Raw genomic sequence first — 9765 nt, 5'->3', positions numbered from 1 at the left:
GCATTTGCGAAAATTTGTCCACCCAAGTGATAGATCCACTCCTTCCCCTTTGTTGCACCAAAGGAATTCGTGATTTGAGCAAGTCTTGAGCTTTTCCCCATCGTTCTTGTTACTCTTGGAGGTTGGAGACTCCTAGGCGGTAGGAGTCTTTCGGAGAGGAATCGTTCTTGGTGATTACCCCCGGAAAGTTTGTGAGGGTTTGGAGACCACCTCAAGGTCTACCACTAGTGGCTGAGAAACGCCTTCGTGGTGTTGTCTCAAAGGGAGAATAGAGTGAGCCTTCGTGGCGTTCGTGTGCCTTCGTGGTAACACCCACCTCTCTAATGGTGACGTAGCTTCCCTCCAAGAAAGTGAACATCGGCATACATCCCCGTCTCTCGGAGTTGCGGTTATCCCTAACCCTAACTCCCTACTTGTGGTTACTTGTCTCTTAGTCTTTACTTATATCATATTGAGCTTGCTTACTCTCCTACTTGTGTTACTTGTTTACTTTGCTTATCTCATAGCTTCACTCTTGCAATTGTTAGGCTCAACTTCATATTCCGCATTATTGCCTAAAATTGCTAAGTAACAAATAAAATTTGTAATTGTACCTATTCACCCCCCCCTCTAGGTCCATCTCGATCCTTTCAGTATCTACTGCTACTTATGAAGGTGTTCAGGTTCAGAAAATAAGCATTTTGTTATTGTTCTTCAAAGGACCTCAACCAACTATAAGCATCACTAGTAAAAACAATATACTAAGAAACATTCGAACCTGGAGCTAGCACATGCATCAACCAGAAAACCAAAAAATCACAAGCTTATATTGAAATGCATGACAAATCACCTTGCATTGGTTAGTACAGGCTCACTAGTCTATTTCATATGTGACAAATATGTAGTCTAGTACAAGATGTCTAGCTATCCAGGAGAGGATAAGAAACTACATGACAAATATGAATACCTTATGTTCTCTCCATTATAGTAATATCTCCCTTCAACCAAAAATCCTAAGGCTTGGCTTCTTGGTATCGATGAATATATCTCGATTTATTGGGCATCAAAAAGGCGCATCGCCTTCGCTTTTTTTTTGCAATAAATAGCTCTTCTATTGGCTTAGAGCAGCCACACAATTTCCACTTGAGAACAAGTCCTCTTTCTTCGATTCCTTTAACTCTTCAACTAATTTTGCAGATTGCTTCTTCCAAAAATCTATGTAGTCCTCGAGTGCCAAAGTGACCTGGCTTTGCTTCCACTTTTTCATTGGTTCTACTCCCTTTTGTTCAGAGTTGGTTGATGTTGCAGGCTCAGCTTCATATCTTCTTGATGCTCCTAGGACTTACAGAACAAAAGAGGACAGACCAGCTGCAAGATTGATAGAGGAGAAGCGGGTTGTGTCGTTGGTAGAGGAGTTCATACGAGAAATTGTGTCACTTGTTAGATCCACTTGAGGAATCGATATGAAGTTGGGATCATTTGAAGCAACACTTCCTGCTCCAATAAAAAGAAACATATCAACATATTGGTTATGTTCACGGGAGTTTCAACAATGCAAACAAGTAATAAACATGGGCGCCTTCAATGGGAATGTGGCCTATGTACTATGTGCTACCGTAACTTACTTATAACCATGTGTGTTAGGAACGGAGTAGATTACTGAGGGTCCTACCCATGTTAACTGAAATAGTTAACACTCGTTGTTCACGAACTAACCTGGATTGGAACTAAGTAAATTGTTTGTCCTTAATTTACTATCTCCCACTCCAGAAAGAGAGAAAGAAAAAGAACACTTCAAATTGGACCCTAGGTTCCTTCAAAGATGGAGATAATATGCAGGATCCATATCTAACAAATTTACTAGCCAGGATAATAAGTTCCTTCGCTGGTCACAACTGTGAGGTGAAAGCAAAGGATGCACATACTAATTTTTGCTAAACAATTTCAGAACACATAACAAATGTAAGAAGCGCATGAACAAAAGCAAGATGTTACATTTTAGTACAAGTGTGTGATATAAGAAAACTTTCATGCTTGAGAACAGTGTCTTTGTCTTAGAAAAATACAACTGTGGTGCAACAAAAGAACACATAATAAATGCAAGAAGCGCATGAATATGCACTAGCTACCACATATGCCAGAATAGACTGCATTACACAGATACAACATGCGTCATTCAAAAACTGATGACTAGGAAACATTAGATGCTTACAACTACAACATTAGATACGTCCTAGAGGCTGTGGCTATACTATGAAGAACACAAGAAGATGAAGTGCATTAGCTAGTAGGCTTGGTCACAACAAAACTAACCACAAAGATAATAGCATGAGGCCATTGACTTACAGTCTTGCAACATCAAGGCAAACATGCACACTCATTGTAATATATCAATAATTTGATCATAAAAAGACATGGATAATAATATGTACATGCTTGCCCTAAATCATGTAAATGAAGTAAGTTTGCATATACTTGGTGATGATTTGGATTTATTATCTCAACAATCTCACAAGTCTATAAGAATAAAACCAAGAACGAAGATGATTTAATATGCATGGTCGATGGAAACACAGCAGGCCCAAAGTTGCATACAAAAGGGCCTAGTTGAGGCTATTGCGGGCAACCAAACTGACCCCAGACCATCCTGCACTATATGTGGAGCTGTTGATTCATGGCGACCCTCGCTCCTCGAATGCACAATGGTGAGATGCGTTTTGGGCACTTGTTGATGGAGACGTGGCAGAGCATTCGTGTGAAACTATGAAGCCGAGTGAGAAGCAATGGTTGTTTTCGATGATTGACACTCTGTCCCATGAATCCTTTGTCAGATTATCAGTAACACTATGGGCGAGGAGACAGGCGATCCACAAGGAAATTTACCAATCCCCTTCGGCAACACATCAGTTCATAACCAGATTTATCTCTGAGTTGGATATTGTCCTGCATCAAAGAACAACATCACATGAGATAAACGACGAGTAGAAGTGTGAAACTGAAAGCTCCGCCACCCGGTTTTGCGAAGATACATGTGGATGCTAGCGTTGCTAGATCAGGGTTGGGGGCGCGCCGGCAGCCGTGTGCCGTGATGCAGGAGGTTGCTACCTAGGGAGCTCAGCAACTGTTGGTGCCAGGTGTCACAAACGTCGCCGCATTGGAAGCTATCGCCTGTCGAGGGGCCCTATCATTGGCGGAAGATTTGTCACTTCAAAACTTTGTAGCTGCATCGGATTCAAAACAGGTGATAAAGGATATTGAAGGAGACATGGATAGGATCTTTGCATCATCAAGGAGATCAAGCACCGGGCAACTTTCTTCAACTGTAAATTTGATTATGAATGTAAAGGGGCAAACAAAGAAGCAGGTAGCTTAGCTAAGTTACCTTTGGACCAGAGACACATCCTCCCCATTGATCCGGCAACGAGATCGCCCTGGTTGAACCACTAAACCGCACGTCTTTTTTTGGTGGGAGGTGTTCAGCTTGAATTGTTGGGTGCAAAGGATGTTACAAGGGAAGGCGGAAATGGCCTCGTGCACAGTAGTCCTACGATCCGAGCAATTGAGCACTCCCACATTCCGACTAATAATGTTGAAAAACGTTTTACATTTCGTTACAGAGGTAGTATAGTTGTATCTTAGTGGTTCCCTCAACGAATGAACGGTATGCCGTGTAATAGTACCTACGTCTTGTTGGACAGATTAGGAGGAAGTTAAACTTAACAGGACTCTCTTGGACACGATAAAGCCAATCTTCCCCGTCCTTGCGCGACCATATCTTCTTGGTTCTTTTTTTTCTTTTTTTTTTGAACTGATATCTTCTTAGTTCTTACTTGGACGTAGGGCAATTGGAGTCTGGAGATCAATCGTCCAGAATCGTTACAGATAGAAAATTTAGAACAGAAACTTGAAGCGCAGAGTCGTAAAGTCGTTGCAGCCGTATCTATCCGCCTCACCGTCGTCGTTTAAACTTCAAACCTCGTACGTGCACACGCCAATCTCTTCCCGCGCCCCTCCCCTCCCTCCGCTATATATACCTGCCCGGCCCTCACGCCTCAACCACAATCCCATCGCGATCGATCGATCGACCTACGATGGCGCCACGAAGCCCAGCCCCCGCCGCGGCGCTCTTCCTCGCCGCCCTCCTCGTCCTCGCCGCCTCCACGGCGTCCGCGGCGAGGCCGCGTTCCTCCTCCAAGGCGGCAGCCGGGCCGCACGACATCCCGGCCGTGTTCGCGTTCGGCGACTCCACGCTGGACCCGGGCAACAACAACCGGCTGCCGACGCTGGTGCGCGCCGACCACGCGCCCTACGGCCGCGCCTTCCCGGCCGGCGTGCCCCCCTCGGGCCGCTTCTCCGACGGCAAGCTCATCACCGACTACATCGTCGCCGCGCTCGGCATCAAGGACCTGCTCCCGGCGTACCACGCCAGCGGGGTCACCCACGCCAACGCCACCACCGGGGTCAGCTTCGCGTCCGGCGGGTCCGGCCTCGACGACATCACCGCGCACACCGTCGTGGTCTCCACCTTCTCGTCCCAGATCGCCGACTTCCAGCAGCTCCTCTCCCGCATCGGCGAGCCCCAGGCCGCCGACATCGCCGCCAAGTCCCTCTTCATCCTCTCCGCCGGCACCAACGACGTGACCATGAACTACTACGACCTGCCGTTCCGCGCCCTCGAGTACCCCACCATCGACGCCTACCATGACTACCTCATCAGCCTCTACCAGTCCTACATCCAGGTCAGATCTTCAGATCGATACTTAATCTGTTAATCATCATCTTCTTCTTCCTCTCGTCCACTCAGTTCGTGTCTATAGTATTGAGAGATTGACAAGCAACTATACATGACATGCAGAGCCTGTACAAGCTGGGGGCGTGGAGGTTCATCGTGGCCGGCATGCCGCCGGTGGGGTGCCTGCCGATGCAGAAGAGCCTGAGGGGGCAGCAGCCGCCGCTGGGGCACGGGTGCGTGGACCTGCAGAACGAGGAGGCGCAGCGGTACAACGCCAAGCTGCAGCAGGCGCTGGCGGCGCTGGAGGCGGCGACCGCCGGCGCCAGCCTCTCGTACGTGGACACGTACGCGCCGCTCATGGACATGGTGGCGCAGCCCAAGAAGTACGGGTTCACGCAGACGGGGCAGGGGTGCTGCGGCACGGGGCTGCTGGAGATGGGGGCCATGTGCACCGGCCTGCTGCCGCAGTGCAAGTCGCCGGCGGAGTACATGTTCTTCGACGCCGTGCACCCCACGCAGGCCGCCTACAAGGCCGTCGCCGACCAGATCGTCAAGACCCACATCTCGCAGTTCAAAAATTAGTTAGATGTGAGTTCTACTTCTGCAGCTTCGGCTGTGCGCGTATAGATTATAGAGAAATTAGGCTCTTTGATGGAATAGATACAGGATTGCTACCGGAGTAGATTAGATATACTACAGTTCAGTCGAATGTCCTTCAGACATACACACGTTATAATTCGCTGTGATTATGCAGATAGAGTTTAGACTTCAAATCAGCTTCTAGTCACAATAGCAGATTGGATTTCTTTCAGATTGCTTCTTCCGTAAATTCTTGCTACTTGATAGTATCACTAAATTGGTTAAACATATAAATAAGCATAATACTGAAACGCTCATCATCGATTCGTCACATGTCTCATATCCTCACAAGGGAGTTAAACATGTGGATGCATCCACCTTTTGCCTTAGTTATATGAGTCTGAAATAACTCCCGGAATTTCACCAAAACGATATAGTTGGTCGGCAAACTCAAAGAAAAAAAAACTATCCAGATTTTTCGCAAATTGAGACTCCCGCCATCGGCTGCTACTTCATTGTTAGCCTTTAGAAACCTGAAGATAAGATAAAAGCCATTAGGCATGTGTGAATATAAAGAGAATGCGCGATAGGGAAAAAACAGAGAGAAAAATTAAAGGATGACATGCATGTCTTGACAGCGGGACTGAGGCAAGAAAAAACAGGCTCCTAGATGAGCATGAATTGGTGATCAGTTGGTACGGTGTTGATATTTCAGCACAAGCTTGAGATTCAGGCTTGATAAAATGGTGATGATATTTCAGGAAAAGAAGAAGAGAATGCTCAATTGGACATTATGATGACACTTCAGGTTCTTACAAAGATGTACTGTATCCCTAAATTTATAGTTCTGAAGTTAATCATGAATGCTAGTGCAGACAGAAACCACTTCTTCCAGATAATGGAAGCTATTCAGAAAATACTATACTCATAGATGAAGGGTCCATGTTGATAGTTTTTAGCAGAATACAAGTTGCTACCACAATACATGAACATGCTTATAATAACCAAATATTACAAGTTACACTAACACTAGGTAGAACTTAAAAAAGAGTTATTACTGGAGGATGATGATATACAAGGAAAACAAAGTGGTTGAAATGTGGAAAAAAGGAGCACAATAATACTAGTTGCTGCAGACAGAAATCACCTCTTTCAGATAAAGAAAGCTAGTATTTCAGAAAATACTATACTACTAGATGAAGTGTCCATGCTAAAAGACCTGTTGGTAGTTTTTAGCAGAATTACAAGTTTCTATCTGTACGACTGGAGGAACAAGTTCAAGTGCTAGCATTCTGCAGAGCGATCTGTACCGTTTATTAATTTGAGCACGGTTATAATAAATAAATATTACTAGTTGCAATGCAACACTAGCTGGAACTTAACCAATTACAGGCTAACTTGAAGAACAACGGCAATTCTTTTTTACCGGAGAATGACGATATATAAGGCAAACACAGTGGTTGTAATTTCGCAAAAGGAGCACAAGAATAATTCACCAGATCATAGGTGCATGTACTGACTAAGAGTTACTTATCCTACTCCCTCCGTTCCTAAATATAAGTTTTTTTAGACATTTCAAATGGATTACAACATACAGATGTATATAGACACATTTTAGAATATAGATTCACTCATTTTGCTCCATATGTAGTCGCTTGTTAGAATCTCTAAAAAGACCTACATTTAGGAACGGAGGGAGTAGAAAATACAACATCCTAAACAAGTGAATGGATGACATGCCGGATGCAGCTAATAATGGAGCAATAGTGCCCAGAGGTACTTTGGATGGAACTTCTCACCTTCATTTCGTTTGCTGTCTGTCTGAACGAACCAAAACATCTGCCAAAGTCTTGTTTTTCGCCATGTCCAAAGTCTTGTTCTTGCCTGCAAAAAGTTCTTTTGATCAAGATACAAGAACTTGGAACATATAACTAACTTATACTACTACGTTATTACTAGTACAATGCATCTACCTACAACAGTAACACAAAATGAATCACCTGGAATTGGGCTAGTCCAGAGAAACGACGGGAGCACACATGGCAGGTAACAACCTGACCCCAAGTGGTTTTCATCAGGAAACACAGAACTCTCGATCATCCTCTTGCCCATGTCCACATTGACATGAATTTTGTCCACGCTGAGATGGAGAGCACCAGTGTTGAGCGGGTCGATAGCAGCAATCGAAGGCGTCGCCTTGGCATTGCCCTCATTGCGCCAAAGATCGGGAACTGACACCTGGTGCTCCAGTGTCCAGCGGTCGCTCCGGTCGTCGTCGAGCACGAAGGACCTGATGTGTAAGGGGTCGACCTCGGCGTAGCACAGCCGGCCGGCGCTGACCCCCATGTGCCGGCGCTGCACAAGCTGCTCCATCTCTGTCTCGCCCTGTTGGTTCGGAAGCATGCTGTCAGGAGGGAGCTCGACGGGGCAGAGCTCGGGCCGGTCGCTGAAAGGGTCGACGCAGACGGCGCCCCAGCTCACGTCCACCCACCAGAGCCGGCCTCCGAAGTCCAGCACCTCGTGGTCCAGGTGCATCCGCCGCTGAGGCGGCAGCGGGGACGGCAGCACCCGCTCGTCCCAATCCCCTGTCTCGGAGGAGAACCGGCGCAGCAGGAAGCGCCGCCCGCCGTCGACCTCGGTGAGCTGAGCAGCGGCATACCTCTTGGGCGCGCGGTTGGGACCATCGCCGTCGGCTTGGGTGAGGAGGCCCATGCCCGCCATGCCGTCTGGAAACGACAAGGTCCTCTCCGCTTCCTCGAACTCCGGGAGGCGGAACAGCTGGCCGGAGACGGGGTTGCAGACGAAGCGCGTGAACTTGCGGTAGAGGAGCTCCAAAGGGGCGACCTTGAGGAGCACCTCGACGGGGAGGTCCAGGCCCGATAGCGGGTGAGCCCTGTAGCGGGACTTGAGGGTGCCCAGGAGGAGGAAGCCGTGGCCGCTGGCGGCGAGGACGCGGCTGCGGAGCATGTCGGAGTACATGCGGCCATCCGGGGGAGGCTTCGACATGAAGGCCCGGCCGAAGATGGGGATGGTCACGGAGGAGACGGCGGGGGCCCGGGCGAAGGAGAAGGAGACGCTCCCCTCGGATTTCTTCATCAGGGTGCCCCGGTCCACCATCGCCCAGGGAGGGATCGAGGCGGCGGCGGTGCAGAGGGAGCGGCGGAGGCGGCCGGAGACCACGCCGCGGAGGAGCGGCAGCATTTTGGCGGCGGCGGCGGCGGCCGATTAGGTGGTGTGGTACTACTAGTCTTGTGTGTGCAACCGGGGAGACTGCTTTGCGCTGGCTGGTTCACGAGCACCGGTTCCCGCAGCTCTGAGGCTCTGACAATCAGGCTTTCTTTTCCATTGTCAGTTTAGCTTACTAGCTTCCTCGCGTGGCCTATCCCAACTGCCCAACTTTATGGACCGGCAATGCTTCCTTCCCGCAATCCCAGCTCATCGTGGAGAAGGGGCTCAAAGATTCAAATGGACCTCTTTTGTTGGTGCATTGTAGCTAGAGTAGTTTGGTATTCCTACACCAAGACCAAACACGATCCTTCCCCAGGACCGCCCATCTCATCGAGGTAGCTTCCTATAAAAGATTCAAATTGAGGAGAAGGGGCTGAGACATTCAAGTGGGCTACTAGCGAGGTACTCCCTCTGTCCCATAATATAGAGAACGAACGTTAAACGTTCTCTATATTATGGAACGGAGAGAGTACATTCCTTACTTTCTCATTTGATTTTTAATTTAAATATAGAGTCTAATTTATGTGTTTTTTTGGCGGGGCAATTTATGTTTCAGTTACATATTAGTGTTCCTTGCGACGAGGCCTTTGAAACAAGACCACTCTTGAATATGTTTTGATGAGTTTTAAAATCTTCACCAACTTTCAACTGTAGAAACTTGACTAAAACGGAGAATGGATTCAACAAGTTTCAGATACTAAAACTTAAACCCTGCACCCTAAGGCTCGAAATCCTAAACCCTACACTCTAAAAGCAAATGAATCTTGAGAAACCCTACGCTCTATGCGGGAGTTGCCTGAAATATTCAAATGGAGGAGAAGGGCTGAAAGATTCAAATGGACTACAGGGTGAATACACGCGTCTTGCGTGTGGCATGATTCGTGTTGTTAATAGCACATGTGGTCGATCGCATAATAACATTAATATAGCCATGGGTATAACATTTTTCTTCTTGAAAAATAATCTAACAGATGCATCATATATACCACTATCGACAAAAAAAAGAGGGCGCTCTCCATATTTGTTTTCAAGCCTCCATATTTGAAGGCTGGACGGGGTATACATAGCTTGCTCCAAATCCATTCGTTCACGTAGTTGGGAAATTTCACCTTGTCTTCCTCTCTTTTATGTGCCGTACCAATGTGACAATTGTGTTTCCCACCATGAAAAACACTCCTTAATGTTTGCTCGTCGGCGTTGCCGCCTGCCCAGCTGCCAATAAATGTTTGGCATTGTCCGTTCTCGTC

General features: G+C 47.3%; 2 protein-coding genes across 2 annotated transcripts; one reads left to right on the top strand and one right to left on the bottom strand.

Moving 5' to 3' along the window:
• The first annotated feature begins 4023 nt into the window (after positions 1-4023).
• Positions 4024-5522, top strand: LOC123136680 (GDSL esterase/lipase At2g40250-like). The gene is made up of 2 exons (XM_044556151.1): positions 4024-4718; positions 4835-5522. Exons 1-2 carry the CDS (start codon positions 4071-4073, stop codon positions 5291-5293), a joined length of 1107 nt encoding a protein of 368 aa, XP_044412086.1. The 5' UTR covers positions 4024-4070; the 3' UTR covers positions 5294-5522.
• A 49-nt stretch (positions 5523-5571) lies between these two features.
• Positions 5572-8642, bottom strand: LOC123136673 (uncharacterized). The gene is made up of 3 exons (XM_044556141.1): positions 7291-8642; positions 7090-7174; positions 5572-5823 (listed from the first exon to the last, which is right to left on the bottom strand). Exons 1-2 carry the CDS (start codon positions 8489-8491, stop codon positions 7092-7094), a joined length of 1284 nt encoding a protein of 427 aa, XP_044412076.1. The 5' UTR covers positions 8492-8642; the 3' UTR covers positions 5572-5823; positions 7090-7091.
• Positions 8643-9765: the final 1123 nt, after the last annotated feature.

The sequence above is a fragment of the Triticum aestivum genome, chromosome 1B, assembly GCF_018294505.1.
Source record: "Triticum aestivum cultivar Chinese Spring chromosome 1B, IWGSC CS RefSeq v2.1, whole genome shotgun sequence".
Classification (NCBI taxonomy): domain Eukaryota; kingdom Viridiplantae; phylum Streptophyta; class Magnoliopsida; order Poales; family Poaceae; genus Triticum; species Triticum aestivum.
The sequence above is the reverse complement of the archived record's forward strand: the minus strand, read 5'-3'. Positions and strand labels throughout refer to the sequence as shown.